The sequence below is a fragment of the Myotis nattereri genome, assembly GCF_964212035.1.
Source record: "Myotis nattereri genome assembly, chromosome: 17".
NCBI lineage: Eukaryota > Metazoa > Chordata > Mammalia > Chiroptera > Vespertilionidae > Myotis > Myotis nattereri.
In genome coordinates this window covers 14,065,094-14,087,811 of record NC_138092.1, presented here as the reverse complement: position 1 = coordinate 14,087,811, position 22,718 = coordinate 14,065,094, and the positions used below count along the sequence as shown (strand labels likewise).

Sequence of the window (22,718 nt, the reverse complement as noted above, 5' to 3'; positions counted from 1 at the left end):
GGATTATGTTCCACCAGATCACAGTGTCTGCTTCAGAGCAACTCCAGCAGGTACTATCAGAGGCAGGGAAATGTTTGTGGTTGAGTAAGTCAGGCTACTGAAATTAGTATGCAACACCTAGACATCCTTGCCCATCAGTGACAAAATGTTCGGGGCTCCCGGGTTCCTGCCAAACACCTACACAACCTAATATCTCAAGATACACACCCAATGTCTTCTTTTTAATCCTCACCAGAGGATATTTTTCCATTGATTTTTTTTAATTTTTATTTATTTTTTTTTAGAGAGAGTGGAAGGGGGAGAGAAAGAAACATTGATGTGAGAGAAACGCATCGATTAGTTGCCTCCCACACACGCCCTGACCGGGGCCAGGGATCGAACCCACGACCCTTGGGTCCACAGGCCAATGCTCAACACTGAGCACCTGGCCCAATGTCTTTTCTTCTCTTAAAATGTTTTTATTGATTTTTTTGAGAAAGGCAGAGGAATAGAAACATCGATGAGAGGGACATCATCGATTGGCTGCCTCCTGCATGCCACCTACTGGGGATCAAGCCTGCAACTCAGGCATGTGCCCTGACCAGGGATCAAATCATGACCTCCTGGTTCATAGGTCGATGCTCAACCACTGAGCAACACCGGCTGGGCCCAATGTCTTTTCCACATCACTAACGTGAACTCTGGTTATGGAATGCGTTTGGCTCACTTACACAGTAAGTACCTAGTGGAGGGCAGCAGACATGGTGCCAAGGAAAGATCTCAGCAGTCAGAACTTTGAGGTTCAAGTTCTAATTCCGACTCAAATTTTGTGAGTTTAAACAAATCCCTTCACTTCTTTGACCCTCAGCCCCTGCAGTGTAGAATGGGGACCAGCAGTCCTCCCACCATGAACAGGGAAGGGACGAGGTGGTGGGTGTGCACACCAGCTGAAGGGGCTCAGCTCTACCCTAGAGAACCAGTAGATTCGTCACAATGCAAGGCCAGCGATGAAACAGCCCCTTCCCAGGAAAGGGAGCTGCCAGTAACAACGTAAATAATCCACCACAACTGAGCTCGGAGACACTCAAACTGCTTTAATGTTATGTTACAGACACAAGCTCTGTTATTCACCTTGCCCGCCCCCACAATTACTTCTTTCTGGTCTTCAGACTCCAGTGTCCCGGGCCATGAAATTCCAGATCACACACTAGTGAACGAGGAGCGACCAGCACTCCTCCAGGATTGTAAGTCCATGTTTCAAGCACTGACCAGGCACCTTTCTAAGTTCTCTATGTGCGTTTGGGAATTTGCCTCCCCAGCACAGCAGCCCTGTGAGAGGGGGATCTCTAGGCCGTGAAGGAGGGACCGAGCGTGGAGACCACAGAGCTGTTCCGTGGCAGAGGTGGGCTCTGGCTCCAGAGCTACACTCAGCCACTCTGCTGGACTGCTGTCCCTGAGAAAAGCCATAGCGGAAGTCCAGTAGTTCCAGACCTACGCTGGGATTTTAGACTTGATACAATTCTACCTACTCCTATCAGGATAATATTAAAGTCTAAATCAAACCTTAAATATTGCGTAGGCCTACAAATCTTTTAATCAGCAAAACACATTGCCCATGATAGAGATTATATTCCTTTTACAGATCCTAAGACTCAAAGAATACTTGTAAGAAACAGAACCAGAATTTTATATCAACGGCAAAACTTTTCAGCTTCATCTTATCCGAAGGAAAACTGAAAATAAAATCTGCATTCCAAACAGGTTTTCAAAGAACATTAATGGATGAGTTGGTAGAATGTGTCAAAATGTAAGCATACACACCTTCCAATCTGCTTCCAGGATCTCTTACAGGAATACTCAGAAGGAAACAAAGACATCTGTGCCAGATGTTTACTAAAGCAGTAGCGAAAACTAATACAAGCTGACAGCCATCCCGTCAGCTGTATTATGGCACAAACACATGAGGGAAACCACACAGCTGGTTAAAGGATGAGGTAGCTCTAGGTACACGGACACGTAAGGATATCTTGGGTATACTAGTAAGAAAAAAGGTGACAGAGTATGTGCAATATGCTCTTATTTTTTATTTAAAAATAAACTGTGTGTGCGCGTGTGTGTGCACATGCATGTATCTGTGTGTGACATATGCTGTGGAGATAAAAAAAAAAAGGCCTGGAAGAATACATACATAAACTCCCTTGGGAAGAAGCAATTGGCTGGGGGTGGGAAGGTGGGGAGGGCAGGGAGGGCAGTGGAGGGAGCAGGCATCATCTCTCATGTTTTACTTTTAGAAGTCTATATAGTTTAACGTTAACAATTAATTTTGAAATACAAAGATCTTGGAGACTAATTTTCTAGAGAAAATAGGATCGTTTATAAATGCCCTTAAAATGAAATGTAAACTTCTTTCTCCCACTTAACTAGGTGGTGAGGGCACAGGAAGGGCAGCTCTGCCACAAAACCCTCGTTTAAAAGCTCTAACGATGCTAAACTAAGTCGTGCACTAAGGCTAGCAATGCTTCTATGTTCAGACTATGTCATAAATGTCAAAATAAGGGCTTTTATAATTATAGAGCTTTAAAATGTGTAAAATACTTACACAAAACAAGTGACTAAAGCTGCAGCTTTGCTATACTTTGTTCAAAATTGGCCCTACTTCCTAATGATTTGAGAACTATGAGTCTAGTGTCCAAATGTAAATGCCCATCCTGAAAGTGGCACAGCAAGTGAGCTCTGATCCCAGTCATTAAACTCTCAAGCTGAACTGTAATCTGAAGGTACGCACACCACATACAGCTTTGCACAGGTAATTTTATTCTCTCCTGTGGATGTCAACAAAGCTCCGAGATTTCATTTGAAACATTGAGAAAGCACATACCTGAATATTGTCACATTTCTTTACATCACGATTCAGTAACTATTAAACAGTTATGTCTACTAAATACAGTGAGCAAAATGGCATAAATGTTTACACCATTCCCTTGTAAACAAGGCTTCTGTGCACAACAGTAACAAATGGAATTACGCATATCACAACATTGTGAGGAAAGACCTCTTTAAATAAACTATTCTGTTTATAAATAGACTCTGATTTTTTTAGTACACATTTACAGACCTGATCAATAAAAAGAAACAAGACATACATTTTTCTTTTAAAAGAAAACGTTTGGAAATGGACCACGATGGGAGAATTCACCTAGGAAAAGGGTCAGAAGCAAGCAAAGGGTAATAGAGTTAAAAGCACTGCCATACTTCAGCCTATTTCTGTTAGCATACACCAACACAAGGACAGGGCTGTCTGGGAGGAGCTCGTTTTCACTTGAATTCCAGCAAGTTGCAATCGATCTTGTAGTATACATAGGGGTAGTATTCCTGCTGACTCAGGTTTAAGCCTGGGATATCCATAGGCGCCTATGGAAATCAGACAAATTGCTCGATTATGTACTTACAGAAAGCAAACAAAGAAGTAAAGTATTACCATGTACCGTCTATTAAACACCTCCTCTGGACTAAGTTTATGTATTTCTGCTCATTTAATTTGAGGTAGGCATTATCATCTCCATTTTGCAAATGAGGAAACCACCTCAGAAAGGTTGACTTGCCCTAGGAAACAGCGTAGTCAGGCCAAACGTCAAGCCTGTTGTGACTCCAAAGCCTGTGTGTCTACCTGGTCCTGCCAGCCCTTTTTATGCACACTGTAAAGAATTGTTTTTAAATCTCAGGCTTGGAGTATTGAGTTTCCAGGATAAAAGAAAATAAAGTATTGGATAAAAATAAGTGAAGCTTTGTTTTAAAGATATCATATATTACATATGCATGTTATAAGAATTTACTGTTAGGAAATTATGTAGCAAATATTTAGACCTATTTTATAGACAATTTCATGAAAATGCAGATGGTCATTTCTTGCACTTTCTATCAAAAAAACCTTGATTTTCATAGGTTCTAACTAATACACGTGAGATTTACCATCCTAAAGAGGGGTAAAAAAATCAAAATATTTGAAATAAAAAATATAAAAGTCCACTACAATTTTAAACAATGACAAAAACACATATGCTTTATTTTCTATTTAAAAGAGGATATAAACACATACCATTTTAGAAAAACAATTTGCTTTACAATGCTCATCTATTAACTCTTTACTTCTACCAAATAAAGTTAAAATAACTACTAATTTTCTTCTCTGCAAGAAAAGAATTATAATTTTTGTAAATAACTAGTATCACTGGTTGGTTCTGTATTTCTGCAACTATGACCATCTGGTTTAAAGCAAGATAATTATTGGCTTTTAGCATTCCCAGTTCTAACTAGTATAAAACAGGGTAAACAGGTAAATTACTGGCTATGTTTATCAAACAATTAACTGAGCATCTCAAAAGTACTTAGAAATAACTTCTAAAAAATGGGTAACATGATATTCACTATCCCTATTCTGTCTATCTTTTCCAATTTTTTCTGAAATTCATTCCAGTTCTTATTCTCCAAGGCTATCTAATAAGTACTTACATCAATGATCGCTGCTGCACTGCTATCTAGATGTTTATACAATTCATATAATACTTCTCTTAGTTTCTTCATTGTTTTCTTATTGGGCTGAAGTAGCATTGCTTGGAAGTTCACTGGCAAGCCATACCTTGTAAGGAAGCAAAAATATATTATGTAACACAAACACACACATAGACTTTATTGTGAAAGCAAGTATTTTCATACTTTTCTTTAATCACAGCTAATGGGGAGATGGTACCTCATTTTACAAGTTCAACTAATATACATAGAAACTCAAGCCTTCTCTGGTCCTCATTGTCCACTAGGTATTTTTCTCTAAAATGAGAGGCAATTATCTATTCGGAATTACTTTAATTATTCTTTAATTTTTAAGGAAATCTATGAATAAAATAGTGATAATGTGTAAACTTAGTAAATACTTTCAAGATAAACAATGAGATTACCCACATCTACTTTGAAAATTCCAAGTAATTTTAAAATAGCATAGCTGCAGGTACGTCTATAACAATTTCTAATAGGAGTAACATGTACACAGGATCACAAGATGATTTAGATATTATGTCAAAATATTAAATATTATAGGTTAAATGAAACAATGATTTCATATAAGTCATTAGTATACTGTGTACATGTAAATATCTGAAAGATCTTCTTTTAAACAAACATTGGCTAATATTGTATAATCTACGTTTGGCTTAAACACATGAGAAGAGACTCTGAGAGCATAGCAGCAGGGAGCTCTGGTCCTAAACCCAGTGTTAAGAGACACGACTAACACACATGCAATAGCTGAGTGACACCGACAGCCTCTCCTCACGACTGGCCCTTTGGTTTCTACAAGCCCATTTCCTATTACTGGGCTGTGTGATATAATAAAGGGGTCCAATATAAAGGCATCTATAAGCTCTTCATACCCATGTTTCTCAATTAACTTTCTTTTTTTAAATATATTTTATTGATTTTTTACAGAGAGGAAGGGAGAGGGATAGAGAGTTAGAAACATCGATGAGAGAGAAACATCAATCAGCTGCCTCCTGCACACTCCCCATTGGGGATGTGCCGGCAACCAAGGTACATGCCCTTGACCGGAATCGAACCTGGGACCTCTCAGTCCGCAGGCCGACGCTCTATCCACTGAGCCAAACCGGTCAGGGCTCAATGAACTTTCTTTACCTTAAAACAGACTCTACAAAAACTCTCAATGCTTTCACATGAATCCACGCAATAAATGCTTCACTGAAATTCACTTTCAGCCACCGCACAAGTGGTCCCTATAAAAGAGGGAAACAATTACCACAAATCTGGTCTTGAAAATGGCACGTAGGAATTAGATGAACCAATTGGTTTGCTTAGATATTACTTGGGTAGGGTTAGTTTTCTTCCAACTAAGATAATATGGTTTATAAAGTTCTTAGAAATAACTTTAAATGAAATTTGCTTTTCTTTTCTCTTTCATTACAAGAGAAACACCTTTTCACTAGTCACGTCTCCCCTTCCTCACAATCTTTTGGTCTTCACAATAGTCCTGTATTTGAAGATGGCAAGAAAGTGGACACCAAATCCATTCCTGTTCCCATTTTGCCTAGAACATAACAATTCTCCAATGATTTCAATAAATTGCTTCAGTAAAATATTGTAGCATTAAAAACATTTGCCTCAAGAAAAGAAAAAGTCTTACTGGAAAGGAAAGTTACTACTTAAATAATGCTTCCACCACAGGGGTTCCAATCAAAATGCTGCATTTAAAATTAATTTCTGATATTGATTAAATGGGAGTAATTAATTTTAGGTATGTATTTTAAGATAACTACTCACAAATCTCAGCTTTAGAAAAAACTCATTCTGCTTATTTAATAGAAAAAATACTTAAAATCAAATGTCTTAAAAGCAAAATGGGAGTTTTGCTTTCTTAAATCAAATAAAAGCAACATCAGGTTTTCTTCTGTTTAACAAGGCTAGTGCTAAATGTTAAGAACACATACAAATTGCTTCTTCTTGTCAGTAGAAAGCCTGTTCATTTCTTCTTTGTCTGCTTTCATCTCCTCTTCATTATACTGGAAATCACGAACAATGAATCTAAACGTGGGGGGAAAACAAAATTGTCCACACCAGTGTATAGGTGATTTAACAAAATAAAAAAAACAAAGAAAAAATAATGATCTTACTTGTTTTCCCTGGCTTTGTGTCTGAAGTCATCAACTGCCTTCCTAAACAAGGTGACATTACAAAGGTAGCTGTCTTGGTCCTCTGAGAGCACACTAGGGAAAGAAGACGAAGTCTGGTTAAAACTTACGTTGACTTGTTCTCTTTAATAGTGAAGACAGGATTCAGAAACACTGGGGGGGGGGGGGGGGGAGGAGGAAGAGTAGGGTGTGGCAGCCCTCCCAAACCATCTCAATGCTACCATCTGTATTGCCTCAAACACTGAGGACACTGAGTCTTGGACGTTTTTACTCACCGTAATAGCCCTGTATTACATTTACTGCCTCCTAGCTGATAATATTACACAGTAACTCAAGGAGAGCTCCCAAACTCTGAGAACCATGCTGTTCAATCCACATCAGTGCCGGGCTGGCCGAGGCAACCGTCCAGCAGCTGGGTTGTTTCCAGAGTCTCCTTGCTTCCTTGCTGCATCTTCTTCTCTTCTGGAAACCTCATTCTCTCTCCAGGCCAGCCCAACCCCTGGGGTCTGGCCCACCCACTGCACTGCCAGAACCTCTCACCTCAGATCCTTCCTTTTCTCCCAGCACACCCTAGATCAATACTAACACAGACGTCTAAATAACCTCTGAAAAAACACTCTTTTATGCATCTCAGGGCTCCATGTTAGGCTTTTAAAAAATATATATATATATTTTTATTGATTTCTAAGAGGAAGGGAGAGGGAGAGAGAGAAGCATTGATGGGCTACCTCCTGCACGCCCCCACTGAGGACTGAGCGAGCAACCTGAGCATGTGCCCTGACCTGGAATCGAACCGTGACCTCCTGGTTCATAGGTCCATGTTCAACCACTGAGCCATGTAGGTCGGGCCATGTTAGCCTTTGTAACGGGGTGGGGAACATCTGGCCAGTGAGAATCATTTGGTCTGGCCCTGCCAAGACATTAGGGGTGAGTTAATTAAATGTTTTACCAAATACTAGTATAGCAGGCGAATCTTTAAGTTAATAATTTCGCATGGCCTGTGAATGATGTTATAAGTATCCAAATAAGGCTTGGCAGAAAAAGGCTCCCCACCCTGCTTTAGAAGAACCCAGAGAGGTCGGCACGTCCATCCAGTCACAGCTCTCAGGGACGCCACTGAAAAGACCTGCCATATGCACTGCTCCCAGTCAACCTACCTGCTTCATCGTCAACACATCTTCCCTGATTTTCTTCATAAAAGTGATCTCTGCAGCCCTAACCAGTTTATCTCAGTGGATAGAGCATCGGCCTGCAGACTCAAGGGTCCCAGGTTCGATTCTGGTCAAGGGCATGTACCTTGGCTGCGGGCACATCCCCAGCAGGGGGTGTGCAGGAGGCAGCTGATCGATGTTTCTCTCTCATCGATGTTTCTGACTCTCTATCCCTCTCCCTTCCTCTCTGTAAAAAATCAATAAAATATATATTTTTTAAAAAGTGCTCTCTGCAACCTCTGTCCCAAAACAAGAGAAAGTGTCCTCTGCACAGTGGCTAGTGTGTCTTTTTCTAGGTCTTCCTAGCGAGGCTCCTGTGCCTCATCTGGAGCTCTAGCTCCTTGAATTAAAACGTCCATGAAGCAGCAACGAGTTTGTTTCTGACAACAGAGGCAGAGGTGAACCAGTGACCTGACCCTTTCAAATGACCTTAACAAGCAAAAGCAGACAGACAAAAAGGAAAGTGGTAATTCTGAAAGCATAAATGCCAAGTACCTCTTTCCGAACTGCTTTTTTTTTTTTTTTTTTTTTTACAAAAGAAGAAGAACAGCAGCCCAGCCTCCACTTTCTTGGTTGTTAATACTGACATGGTATTTATACACATCCATGCACATAACACACAATAATGGCAATATTTCAAACTGTCCAATACTTGAAGACTTTAGGTAGAATGTTTTGCAAATAGCTAGATTTTATGCATTTTTAAATATATTTTTATTGATTTCAGAGACGAAGGGAGAGGGGGAGAGAGATAGAAACATCAATGATGAGAGAGAATCATTGATTGGCTGCCTCCTGCACTGCGCCCCCATCCCTACTGGAGATCAAGCCCCCAAACCAGGCATGTGCCCTGACCGGGAATGGAACTGTGACCTCCTGGTTCCGAGGTTGACACTCAACCACTGAACCATATGAGTCTAGATTTTATGCATTTTTAAATGAATGTTTCTTTCAGGTTTGAGATAGTATTTTTCAATCTATTCTTCTACCTCAGAATTCCACTTTCATCTTCACTCCTCCAAAGTATCATGCCAAAAAGCCACAAGTATTACTGCTTATAACTGAGTTAAAAATAAAGCACTTAGAACAATGACTAGCACGTAGTAATTACTCCAAAATGTTAGTTATTATGATAACCACAAACCCAGCACAAGCCACAGAGCCCTTTCCTCAACAGCGGACAGGATTCCAGACGAACCCACTGGCCTGTCCCCACAGGCACTGACCTTCCTCCCCTGGCCCGGTGCTGGCTGCACGCTGCTCTGCTCTGGACTACATTTAGACAGTAAGGTTTCAAGTCAGTGATTCCAAATGACTTCTGAGCTGAGAAACAGAGTAGAACAGATGTCTTCACTGGGCGAGGAAGGGCTGGGACTCTCAGGTGGTCATGAGCACTTACAGGTCGTTCAGAAGACTGGTACTGCCTGGGCTAACCTGTTACTGCCTGACACTTTTTCTTTGAAACTACTATAGTGACTTTAAAAGATGGACATCTCTAAAGTAAGATTATTTACTTATTTACTTAGTGTTTGTTTGTTTTTATATATTTTTTTTATTGATTTCAGAGAAGAAGGGAGAGGGACAGAGAGAGAAACATCAATGATAGGAGAGAATGATTGGTAGGCTGCCTCCTGCACACCCCACACTGGGGATTGAGCCCACAACCCAGGCATGTGCCCTGACTGGTAATCAAACCTGTGACCTCCTGGTTCATAGGTCAATGCTCAACCACTTAGCCATGCCAGCCAGGTTCTAAAGTAATATTTTAAAGTCCTTCCTTTAGAATAAATCAGGGCTTACTTAACTAGCCTACACACCACGCCCCTGGAACCCAGGTTTGGCATATGTACAACTTGGGGGGACATACCGTGTGCATGGGGTCCTTCTCCTCCCTCCCCTGCCTCCCAGACAAAGTCAGCCCCTACGGCTTTAATGCCCACAGAGGTATAAGAGGTGTGATCTGTCAGGATAAAGAGCTTCCGTGGGAAACTAGCGTCAAGACACATTAGTCTTCAGTTTACCATAGGAAGGGCTGGTGTAAATGAAAGGGATAGCCCCCCTCCCTCACCATGCTCCCTCCAAAAAAATATTTCATGATGGGCCCTGGTTTGTGGTTTAGGTTTCAAAAAAATCAACATCTGGCCCAGGTGGCGTGGCTCAGTGGTTAAGTGTTGGCCTATGAACCAGGAGTTATGGTTTGATTCCTGGTCAGCGCAAATGCCCAGGTTGCGAGCTCAATCCCCAGTGTGGGGTGTGCAGGAGGCAGCCTATCAATGATTCTCTCTCATCATTGATGTTTCTATCTCTTCCTCTCCCATCCTCTCTAAAAGCAATAAAAATATATTTTTAAAAAGAATTTTCAGAAGGTAGCAGCAGGGAAAGTGCCACATGAGACCCGGGTTCTAGTACTGGCCCTGCATGAACAGACGTGTGACTCTGGACAAACCACCTCACTTCTATGGCCTCAAATGTCTATACCAGTCAACATGAGCAGGCCAACCAGATTGTGCAATCCCAGGTCTAAAAGTATGACAGCTGGAGTTAATATAACTCATTGATAAGGTGAAAAGATGATTTTAAAATATAAATTTACCACAAAGGAAAGACATAAAGGCATTTCCTAACCCAACATCCAGACTGTAAAAGGAATTCCAGGAAAGAAACGGGTTTTACAAAGACTCTGACTTACTTGCTAGACCTGGGAACGACCATCTCGGCTAGTGTTTCATACTGCTTCATCCAGTCGTTGTGGTTTAACCTGCAGGAAAGGTGCAGTAAGTACTGGGGGAAAACAAGTCCTACCTCCTGCCATACCCAGGTGGAGAAAAAGGATGGGACAAACAGGAAATGTGGCTATAGTAAGTATATGTCAAACCTATTTAACAAAATATTCAAGTATCCTACTGAGAATGAATTTCAAACACACTTGTTGAGTGAAACGGGAACTACATTACATCCAGGAACTACTGCAAAGCAGACACAGCCCAGAACGAAGTTTAGAAAGGAAATAAAGCAAAGTATAGATTCTCAACTACTTTCAAACTTTAGGGTTGAAGTATATTACCTCATTTTTTAAAAAGAAAGAAAAAGGCCATGCATGACAAACCATGACCATTTCTTTTCAGGGCCATTAAGAAAGGCTGGAAGGAACTATATTTACTGAAAGCACCAAGTACCAGGAAGTGTTCAGTAAATAAAGGGACAGCAAACTATGCTGCCACAGCGAATTGTGCAACACCCTTCTCTAAAGAACACTGGCTTTTGGGGGTGTGGAAAGTGACAATTATGTCTGTAATTTAAAATAAAGAACTTCAGTATTTGCAGACCAGGACAGAAAATAATTCATTGTTTAAGGTGCTTAGGTTCTGTGTTTCAATTACTGTAAACAGAAAACTGTGAAAACTTCTGGTTTTAAAGACAAATTTTAAATAAAGGTTAAATGAGACCAATCTTTTATCTGGGCAAAGGTATTTTCCTATATGTTATAAAAACACAAATACACAGACATTGATGATAAAAAATCAGTGTTGCAGTACAGCAGCGCTGAGTCACATAACTCACACACGAAATACACCTTCTGGAGCCCTTAGTTTCTGTGTTGTGTGTTTTTTTAAACTAGGTAATTAGTCTTCCTTTTCTTATATTTGAATTTTGTTGTTGTGGTTAATCCTCACTGGAGGATATTTTTTCCATTGCTATTCTGAGAGAGAGGAAAGGAGTGAGGGAAGGGGAGAGAGAGACACACACACCAATTGGTTGCCTCCCACATGAGCTCTGGAACCTGCAACTCTTGACCAGGGAATTGAACCTGGCACCCTTTAGTGCGAGTCCCTTTACACTTGGATTTTATGGAAAACTTCAAATTAAAATGTCAGATACAAACATTTTTCTTGTATTTTAACAGGTAAAAAAATCTTTTTAATAAAAAAACATACTTGGGAACTACAACCAGTAACGTGACGAGATACTCTGAATCAAGAACAAAGTCATCCTTCTTCACAATTTCTGAGAGACTTCTAGTTAGCAAACTTCCTCTGAGGAAGAAGGAAAAAATCATTAGGCTGATAATTATGGGCTCCCACAACACAAGAAAGAAACAGCAAGCTAATTATATTCACACACTATAAAGACATCTCAAGAGAGGCATTAGTATAGTTAACATTTTTACTTTATAAGTCATCAAAATTTAGCTATTTCTCACCCCTGCAATGAAGGAAATGGCAACATTTATCAAAATCTGTCTCTAGTGTCTGCCTTTGTGTTTGCCTTAATTATTGGAAGATGGGTCTTCTGTTGATTACATTTATAATATCTTGACTGGGAAAGTGTTATTCATTAGATATCAACTAAAGTCTATTTCATCATAATTATGAAATTATATCATCTATACCTTGGTTTTCCTCCCTCTCCCTGGGTATCTTTGATACCAGGCAATTTTGGTTAGTTAACCCAATAATCAACTCTTCCAATCAGTCTTCATGTAGTGTACCAGTACTGATCCTTTCATAATAAAAATGTCCTGCCTGTTTGCACCACTGACAGTAAATATATCAACCACCAAATCCTCTGGGATATAGATGCTTAACTTCAACAGTTAAGTGCTTAAAGCTACATCTGCAGTAGTTATGCTACAAGGAGATCAACCAGAAGAAGTGTATTTGATTTTAAGTAAACCTAAGGTGGAAAACACCTAAACTTGGAAAACAAAGAATGAATATCGGATTATAAAAGAATTTCTCTATAGAATTCTTCTAAGCAGACTGTGCAATTAAACTATGATTTGATTTGAAACAATTAATTTTAGACATTTTTCTACCAAATGCATAAAGCAGGGCTGAGCGCTTGAGCAGCACTCACAGGTGTTATTTATGAAACAAGTATAATAAATCAACCTCACATCTGTTTTGACTAGACTCAATTAATACACTTTTCTCCATGAAGTGAAAAAATACCACTTTGATTATAGAAACAGCTGGAACTTTACTAAACCCCAACAATATCTCATTCAGTGTATGCTACAGTGCTTCTCTAATTCTTAATATTCACAAATACTTGATATGCTTACGCATTCTTTCGTTCCAAATTCTGAAGATTCCCTTTCAGGTTATTATATGCAGATGCTCGAGATTTCAGGTCATTGTCGATCTGAGTCACTCCCTTTAAAAATAAAATAGGCCCAGAGACAAAGAAGCATGGAACAGACTGTCAAATCTCAGAGGGAAGGTGGGGGTGGGTGGGTGGGAAGAGATCAACCAAAGAACTTGTATGCATATATGCATAACTCATGGACACAGACAACAGGGTGGTGGAGGCCTAAGGTAGGGGGTGGGGGGCAGGGGTGGTTTATAAGGGGTCAATGGGAGAAAAAAAGGGACATATGTAATACTTTCAACAATAAAGATTTAATAAAAAAATAAAGTAAAATCAATAAAATGTAAATAAAATAAGCAAGATTTTCCTAAATCCACCTCTATTAATACAATTAAAGTAGCTGTACTTAAACACTAACTTTAAAAAATAACAATTAGTTCCTAATGTAAAAATATTTTAAAAGCACATCTTCATAAGGTCATTTTTAAAATAACCTACTTTATTTTTAATAACCATGGTAATTTCCATATTAATCTTTTCTACTAAAGATAATGTTTTAGACCACATGTATTTTAATTATTTACTATATTACTTCTTAAACCTAAATGGAATCTAGGCCACCAGTTTAGAGATTACTAATTAAAAGGCCTCAATTTATACGGCTGAAGGACTAATTCCCAAAGGAACTAAATTAAAGTTGTATTGTTCACAACTCTATTATTACTATTATTACACAAAATGTTTTCTCAATATACTCTGAATTGTAGTTGCATTTATTTATAAATTTTACAAAAGCTGATTTTTCAAAAAGATGACTAAAACTACTAATACTTTAGGGAGACAACACAAAGCAGATTTCACATTTGAGCACCTTGAGTCTGAGGCCTCTGACCACTCAGCAATCCTGACAGCATCTGAAAAACTAGTTTCCACTCAGCCCTACCATTATTAGCTTTGTGGACTGGTAAGTCCCTTGACTTTCTCTGAGCCTGTTTCCTCATCTATACAGTATCAGGAAGAAGAACACTAAATCCTTGATAAGAATAAAAAAATAAGGCTCAGTCTTAGTAAGAACACCATTTTATATTATCAAACTACTCAAGTTCATTGAATTCTATGATTTTAGTTAAAATCCTGCCGAAACCGGTTTGGCTCAGTGGATAGAGCGTCGGCCTGCAGACTGAAAGGTCCCAGGTTCGATTCCGGTCAAGGGCATGTACCTGGGTTGCAGGCATATCCCCAGTAGGAGATGTGCAGGAGGCAGCTGATTGATGTTTCTCTCTCATCGATGTTTCTAACTCTCTCTCTCCCTTCCTCTCTGTAAAAAATCAACAAAATATATTAAAAAATAAATAAATAAATAAATAAAATAAAATCCTTGATAATCTATTCAGTTACATTTAACTATAGAGCACGCTATACAAGTAAAATCATAGAGGGTTAAGCAAAGTCTGTCCAAGTAGTTTAAACCATACTTTTCACCCTAGCCAGGTCATAAAAATGTTGACAAATAGCTTTTTGTCTATTTGCCTCGTTATAATTTCAGGTTAAGACTTTTACATTTTTTCTCAAGCTCCAGGACTTTGCAATATAAAAGGAGCTTTTAACTCAGCGAGTTCATGGATGGGCTTCAGGATCTGTGTACTCTCTGAAACTGTACACAGATTCATGTGGTATATGAGCGTGGCGTCCTTCTGGGCAGAGAAGCAATAATGACTGTCAGAAGGCGTCAGAGAACACATAAAGTTTAACGTCTAAATCAGCACTGCACATAAAACATAAGTGGGCATTGCCATCCACATGACTCATAAATCCTTAATAGACTCCATTTTCCTGTTCTACAACACCTCAGTTACCCTTAAAATGTGTATAAGCAATAATTACAGAATTTTAAAGATTCTTATTTTACCATTGTTGATGCAATATTTAAATGAACTATGTAAATAAGTAAACTATACAACTTGGATACTCTACACATGAAAGTGCTATACTTATTAACATTTTTTTTTTTTTTTAGTAAAGTTGTAGTTAGGGTAGCTCCTGTTTGTATCAATCATCTGTAATTAAGTTGCCTTGTCAAAACCTAAAGCGTATTTCCATAGCTAAATGCTAATAAAATGAAAGTAGCCACTATAAATCGATGTGTCCTACCTGTGTTATTTTTTATCTTACCTTGGCAATTATTTCAGAAATATTTTTCAGAGACTGTTTGATTGGATATTTAGCCATGTCCCACTGAAATCTTGTTATATAAGTAACCAAGTCAACTGAAATAAGGAAATAAATTAATTACTGAGGAGAAGCAATAGAATTTTTTGTAGTCTGCGACGCAGTAAACATTCAGATATTTGAAATTGGCATTTGGAAAATCAGTAAAGATATATCATCATTTCTGAAATGTTCTGATTAAATAAATGTGGAACATATGTTAACATCAGTTACTCAAAATTTTATGTTGCAATTTGATTGAATCTTTTTTTTTTGATTGAATCTTTTATACTTACTCAAAAATATTTTAAATAATATATCTTTATTGATTTCTCAGAGGAAAGGAGAGAGAGGTAGAAACATCAATGATTAGAATCATTGATCGGCTGCCTCCTGCACACACTACACTAGGGGTTGGGCCCATAACCTCGGTATGTGACCTGACCAGGAATTGAACCCAAGAACCTGTAACCTATTGGTGCATAGGTCAACACTCAACCATTGAGCCACACTGGCCAGGCAAAATACTGCTACTTTTGAGAGTCTGACCACACTACTCCATAATGCTGCCTCGGCATCCATCCCTTTTGTGTGGCCAAGTGGCCTGCAGGGGCCTAGAAATTACACTCCCTCTCCCTCAATAACAGCCGTAAATAACAGCCTCCAGAGTCACAACCAAGTGTAAGTTCCTGATTGAACTCTCCCTGATCCCTCACTGCCCAGGGCCTTCCCCTGTGTACCCTTTAGAGAAGGCCCTCTCCAAGTTACCAAAACCTACTCTTTTTGGTCTCAATTGACCAATCAGGACTTAGCCTGGGAATCCCAAAGCACTCCATCCACAGACCCTATTAAAGGCATGTGTCCTGATGCTCTGGCCTGTACCCTGCCTTGACCTCTCCATGGGCCCTACCTCCTCCAGGATCTGAGAGTAATAAACTTCTCAATTTCACTTTCCCTTTTGTTGAACAGTGGCTCACCATCCCATGATGCCCTGAGGCTCTACTTAATAAATGTTAATTTAACAAAGTCACATTAGTGACTTTATAGTAGGCAATACAGAATAGAAGGAAATACAGAATAGAAGGTTATTTTGTATTGTAATGACATAAAACTAAAGATCAGCCTAATTTAAATTAAAGAAAATGCTAAAGTGGTATTTCATAACAAACAACAAATGCAGTACAAATGACAGCAATGATGTCAAAGCCACCTTTATAAAGCTACTAGTAGCCTGCACACAAATCTGTGCGCCAGTAGCTCACTGCCGCCCTCCTGTAGCTCTCTGCTGCCCACTTGCCCACTTATAGCTCGCTGACCCACCCTCCTGCTGATCCCTGATCCAGTCGTTATGTGGTCGGTTGTTATGTAACGACCATTTGCATATTACATCTTTATTATCTAGGATTATTTCACAAAGCAAACTCTTTTTTGTTTTTGTAGCTTGGTCATTCACTTTGTACAAGTCAACATCAAATCATGAGACATTAGCTTACCTCCATTTGCCAGCAGATTCTCCTGGACTTTATCTTTACTGTCCTCCAATACGTCAGCCATATATTGGGCCACTTTCTTAACCACCCTTGGGAGAATAGAAAATCAACAATAACTTTCAGGAGAAAGACCCAAATTCCATGCTATACAATGAACACACTACATAAAGACATGAAACTGACTATATATGTTCCCATCACACATCTACACTAATAAAAGAGAAACATGTAAAGTGACCGTCCCTGCGCTATGCCCACCAGCCAATCAGAGTGATATGCAGATTAACCCAACAAAGATGGCAGTTAATTTGCATACACAGGCACGGAGTGAAGACTGAAGACAGTGTAGAAGGAAGCCAAGCGCTGCAGAAGGGAGCGAAGCGGCGGAGAAGGGAGGGAGTGAGGTGGCAGAGATGGAGGGAGCAAAGTGGTGGAGAAGGGAGGGAGCCAAGGCAGCAGAGACAGGAGGGAGCGAGGCAGCGGAGAAGGGAGCGAAGCCAGCCTCGGCCGGCCTCAGGAAACCCTATTCTTGCAGGAATAGGTCCGAGGAAGCCCTACTCTTGCAGGAATCTTCCTGCAACGGGCCTCTAGTATCTATATAATATAAAACAAATGGGTCCTAACTTCTTTAAATAATGTTTTACGGATAAAATGGACCAAAATTTTGTTTTATGCAAAACTCAACTGAATAACCATAGAGTTTCAAAGAGACTACATGAAATATATTTATTAATCTGAAAAGGTAGTGAGAAACAGTTTGTAAATAGCCATATATTATAAACTGAAAAACTGGGCAATGGATCTGCAAGGACCAAGAACAAAGGAGGAGGCAGAGAGCTAGTGAGCATTCACCAATTATATGCTTTCACTTAGGATGAAAGGGAGCTGGTAGGCAACAGAATACAAGCAACAGTAATGATTCAGCAACATTTGCAAGAAGCAATCATATACAAGAAACCTCAGTGCCAAACTTCTGAGGCACCTAAATATCATCCTGTCAATTTCTTCATTTTATAAGTAAAGACATCGAATTATAAAGAGAATAAGTGACTTAGTAACAAAACCAGTTAGTGGCGGATTTGTGACAAGAAATGTGGTGTTTTGACTCTGCTGTCTGGTGTTCTTTCCCTTATCCAGTTGTGCCACTAGGCCCTGGATGAAATTCAAATGTATACAAGACAAAATCACTAACTTCGCATTGCTTAAAGTTGAATTGGAGAGCTACCAAAATATACAAATGACTAAATACAAAGCAATCTGTGGTAAGTGCCAGCTAAGATTACCAAGCTATAGAAAGAGAAGCATAAAGGAAAAAGGGATCACTCCCAACTGCTGTAATCAAGAAGCATATGGCTCCTGAACTGGGTAACTAAGGAAAGGAATGGTTTTGAAAGGATGACTAGACAGGAAGAAAGTATACTCTTGCCACAGGGCAGCATATGAGTCAAGACCAGGAGAGGTAGAAAAGCAACAGGCAATCAGAGAATGATGAGCAGTTCAGACTGCCTGGAATGTCATGCTGACGAGAAGGGGATGTTATGCTGGAAAGGTAGGCTGGGCCAGACTGCAGATAGATAGCCTCTGATGTCAGACTTTAGAGAGAGGGATAACAGAGTCAGAACAGGGCTCGGACAATCTGATGACTGTGTGCTCAATGGCAGGAAGGGTAAATTGAAAGACAAATTCAGAAACTCCTGCACAAGAACCAATAATAAAGACCAGAAAAATTGAAAGAAGGGCTAAATTTGAATGACCTCAACCTAAGGAAGTGGAACAATTTCAGAAAAAAATATAAGCCATAAATCTTCAACATGTTTAACCTGGGATTTGTACATACACTTGGCTGTGTCTCCAAAATTCACCTATTCCTTCAAAGGAGACAAACTATTATTCCCCTATAAATTAACAAGTATCTTTTAAAAAGAACCATTGCTATGAACATTCAAAAATGTGCATATGTTCATGGTTGATAAAAATATACTAAGGTTGATTATGGTGATGGCTGCACAACTCTGTGAATATACTAAGAATCAATGCATTGTACATTTTAAATAGGTGAATTGCATGACATGTAAAGTATATCTCAATAAAAATGATAACATCACACTTCGAACAGGTGTATTTTATTGTATGGAAATTATATATATATATGCCTAAGCGACTGTTCAATCGTTCGCTATGACAGGCACTGACCACCGGGGGAAGATGCTCAATGCACAAGCATGGAAACATAGAACAGACTGATGAATCTCAGAGGGAAGGGGGTGAGGGGGTGGGAAGAGATTAACCAAAAATCTTGTATGCATACTAGAGGGTGCACCGGTGGGGTCCCTCAGCCTGGCCTGCAGGGATCAGGCCGAAACCAGCAGTCCGACATCCCCTGAGGGGTTCCAGATTGTGAGAGGGCACAGGCCAGGCCGAGGGACCCCACCAGTGCACGAATCCATGCACTGGGCCTCTAGTATCATCATAAAGTCGATTGCAAAAAAAAAAAAAAAAAAAAGAGTCAACATTTCTAAAATCAATCTATGTGTGATAATAAACCAAATGTCTAGTAGCCTGGTAACAGTGACTTTCATTTTGCTCTAGTCTGTGCGTATAAGTACATTACCCTTCTACAAATGCATCCAGTTTAGCCAGTTCATCCGACAAACCAACCAAGACATCCAGTGTGCCAACCTAGAGGGGCAATACAGCATTTTATTACTTAGGTTTCTCTCTCTCTCTTTTTTTTTTTTACAAGATGGTACAACATCTTAATTTGAAGGGCCCACAAACTTAAGTTCTCCTTTTTTTTATTTCATAATGTGCAAGTGTGGTTAAAAAATGTTTGCCAGACATTTCAAAACTATTACATGTACAAGATAATCCTCTAATGCAGGGGTATAACCACTGTTTAAGACATGACAATTCTGCAAAGGCAGGTCTATGCCTCTGCTTGTCCTGCCCAGTGACGGTGAATCGTCTGAAGCCATGGTTTACAATAGCAGCTCTTAAGCACAGATCCATGACTGCATTAGAGGGTCTGTAACTGAATTTATATGCAAAACTGTGTGTGTGTAAATGAGCATGTTTTGGAAGAAATGTCCATAGTATATATCAGTGTCTTGAAGGAATTCATAACTCCCAAAATATATATCAAATCTTTTTATAAGATTTCTCATTACAATTTAAACTACAATTTAGAAAAGCATAAATGTTTAGAAAAAAATGTTATTTTGTTTAGGTAGCTCACTTCTAAAATCTCAATTTACTTATTATCTAAAATCTGAAGATTGGAAAGAACAAGAGCAGGTTTTAAATTATGCCAATGGCCAGAGAAGGAACCTGGGTATCTCATTTCTACCAAAAGGGAAGCAGAGATACACTGTCTCCCTTTCATGATGAACTCATACACTGCTGCAGAGTGCAGTTTTACCTTTAAGTCAGGAATGCTGAACTTTGAACTAACAGCAAGATTATTGTTCTTTGTGGTTGCCGCATGCAATTTCTCCCACGTTTGTTGACATGTTTTCTCCCCAGGAGCCGAAATAAGCCAGAACTCAGTCATGTTTGTTACCAGGTAATTCTTCCAAAATCAACAGAGACTCTGAAATACAAAGTAAAACAAAAAATAAATTTAGTATCGTTAGCTTCTAAAGCACTTCAGAGTCACAGGATAAGTGATAAATATAACCTATTTCAAAACTAATTTACCACTGATATATGATCCCAAAGTCAAAATTACTTACTTGGAAGTAAATCCATATAAATGGTAAAAGGTGATATATTTATGATAATATAAAAGAGATGAAAAAGACCTAATACATTAAGTATCTAATTTTTTTTTTAAATTACAAAACATCCTAAAAGGGGAATTATTTAAGAAGATAGACTACCCAAAATACCAATCACCAATAGTTACATTCCACAAAAGTCAGAGAGTCAAATATTTTTAAGTTTCTCTTAAACTTTTAAAGCATGAAATAAAATAAAAAAACATTCAGCCCTAGCCAGTGTGGCTCATTTGGTTGGAGCGTTGTCCCATGCACTGAAAGGTGGTGGGTTCGATTCCCAGTCAGGGCACATACCCAGGTTGCAAGTTCCATCACCAGTTGGCATATGTACGGGAGGCAACTCATCGATGTTTCTCTCTCACATTGATATTTCTCTCCCCCTCTCCCTTTCCCTCTCTCGCAAAACAATAAAAACATATACTTAGATGAGGATTCAAAAAAAATTAGTTTAATATGCATAAATTGAATCAAAGCATTTGAATAGTAGCCACCAAATATATTTGTCATACTTGGCTTAGCAAATCCTACATGGTTAGCCAAACTGGGGTTAATTTTAATCCATATTCTACCTAAGGAATTCTCCTCAAATCCCTGGCATATACTAAGCTGCCATAAAAATTTATACATTAGCAAAGAAAAAAAGAAAAGAAAGAAAGAAGAATCTTGACAATCAGCCCTCATTTAAAAACATGACCTTAGGGTAGGAGTGGAGGATACAACACTATTGGATCTGAGTGAGAAAGAGGCGGTGGATCTCCTTTTCAGCAGTTCCAGTCCCATTAAGACACAACCAACCCTCTTCTACAGTCCTTCTCTCTCCCCCTTTCTCTCTCTCCCTCTCCCCCTCTCTCATACACACACACAAACACGAAAAGTACAGAGTCAAATGTATTCAGAATCTAAGTAGTAAAGCACACAAACCAAAAAGAACTCATAAAAATTAAAATATAATAGTATCATTATTTCTACTTTAATATGCCTTCATTACAACCACTATCAGCTTTCTACTACCACTGCTTGTTTAACCTGTCCTGAAACTTGAAGGCTATCTTAGATAGAAGATAACTATCTTACAAAGTTGTCTTGGTAACAAAATCAGATAGTGAACTTTATAAAGAACTTGATAAATTTAAATTACCTTTAAAATGTAAATTATAGTTAATCATAATGAACTTTCATAATTTCAGAAGCCCACTGCAATTAAAGTAATCCTACCTAGTCATTACACAATTGAAAGTGAATTTAACGTAGATGCCATTCTATATGTTTGTGTGTGTTTTTGAGCTTCAGTTTGTAGAGCACCTGCATTATACCAGGTACTGGTCTAAAGTTTTATGCATTATTATCCCAGTCATCCCATCACCTCTATGAAATACATATCGCCCAACCCACTTACAGGTAAGAAACTCAGAGAAGATAAACTGGTATAAGTTTAGACAGTAAAGAATTGTACTCTAAGTGTCTTTTCCAACAATACTGATAAAGCTGCATAAAGAGCTACAATCGAATGGCCAACAAACTAAACACAGACTTGTTAGTGATGGCTAGACCAGACAAAGCACTTGGTCTGGCCAGAAAACAGTACAACTTAACTGGCTGTCCAAGGATGGAAGCTACTCAAAGCACCAGTTCTAAGGAGGCCATCCAAAGATAAGCTGCGATTTAAAACAAAAGCAAAACCAAAATCCTCACTAGCCTACACGAGAAACTTCAAATGTTAAACTTCAAAGTTATTACAAAAACACCACAGGCCCAGTGCACGAGATTCATGCGAGAGTCCCTCAGCTCGGCCTGTGCCCTCTGGCAGTCCAGGAGCCCTCCTTAGCCCTTGGGGCATATCCCTCCACCACCACTGCACTCGCCAGCCTTGAGCTGAGCTGGCTTCTGGTTGAGCGGTGCTCCCCCTGTGGGAGCGCACTGACCACCAGGGGGCAGATCCTGCGTTGAGCGTCTTCCCCCCTGGTGGTCAGTGCACATCATAGCAACCAGCTGTTCCGCTGTTCGGTTGATTTGCATGTTACCCTTTTATTATATAGGATAAGTCTACCCATATTCTTTCCGACCTGACTTTTTCACTCAACCTATTTTTAGAATTACTCATGGTGATTCATATAGACATAGTTCATTAATTTTAAATGCTATATGGTATTTTTAAGCAAACTAAAATTTACCCATTTTCCTCTGAAAGATAGTTATATTGTTTTACTTTTTGGCTATTATAAACAAGTCTGCAGTGCACAACTTTGTACTACATGTCTCTGTTTTGTAAGT

General features: G+C 39.1%; 1 protein-coding gene across 2 annotated transcripts in view; it reads right to left on the bottom strand.

Annotated features, from left to right (window-relative positions):
• Positions 1-2,772: 2,772 nt before the first annotated feature.
• Positions 2,773-22,718, bottom strand: part of ATP6V1C1 (ATPase H+ transporting V1 subunit C1) — a 36,832-nt gene continuing 16,886 nt past the window's right edge. The window contains exons 2-13 of one of the 2 annotated variants that reach the window (XM_081111374.1): positions 20,090-20,260; positions 19,283-19,350; positions 16,675-16,760; positions 15,146-15,240; positions 12,948-13,039; positions 11,818-11,916; positions 10,572-10,640; positions 6,654-6,746; positions 6,471-6,564; positions 5,662-5,759; positions 4,489-4,615; positions 2,773-3,390 (exon numbers count right to left, since the gene is read on the bottom strand). In XM_081111374.1, the coding sequence (XP_080967500.1) occupies positions 3,295-3,390; positions 4,489-4,615; positions 5,662-5,759; positions 6,471-6,564; positions 6,654-6,746; positions 10,572-10,640; positions 11,818-11,916; positions 12,948-13,039; positions 15,146-15,240; positions 16,675-16,760; positions 19,283-19,350; positions 20,090-20,221 (1,149 nt within the window). In that variant the 5' untranslated portion in view covers positions 20,222-20,260 and the 3' untranslated portion in view covers positions 2,773-3,294. The remainder of the gene's footprint in view (positions 3,391-4,488; positions 4,616-5,661; positions 5,760-6,470; positions 6,565-6,653; positions 6,747-10,571; positions 10,641-11,817; positions 11,917-12,947; positions 13,040-15,145; positions 15,241-16,674; positions 16,761-19,282; positions 19,351-20,089; positions 20,261-22,718) is intronic. The other variant, XM_081111375.1, reaches the window with a different exon arrangement.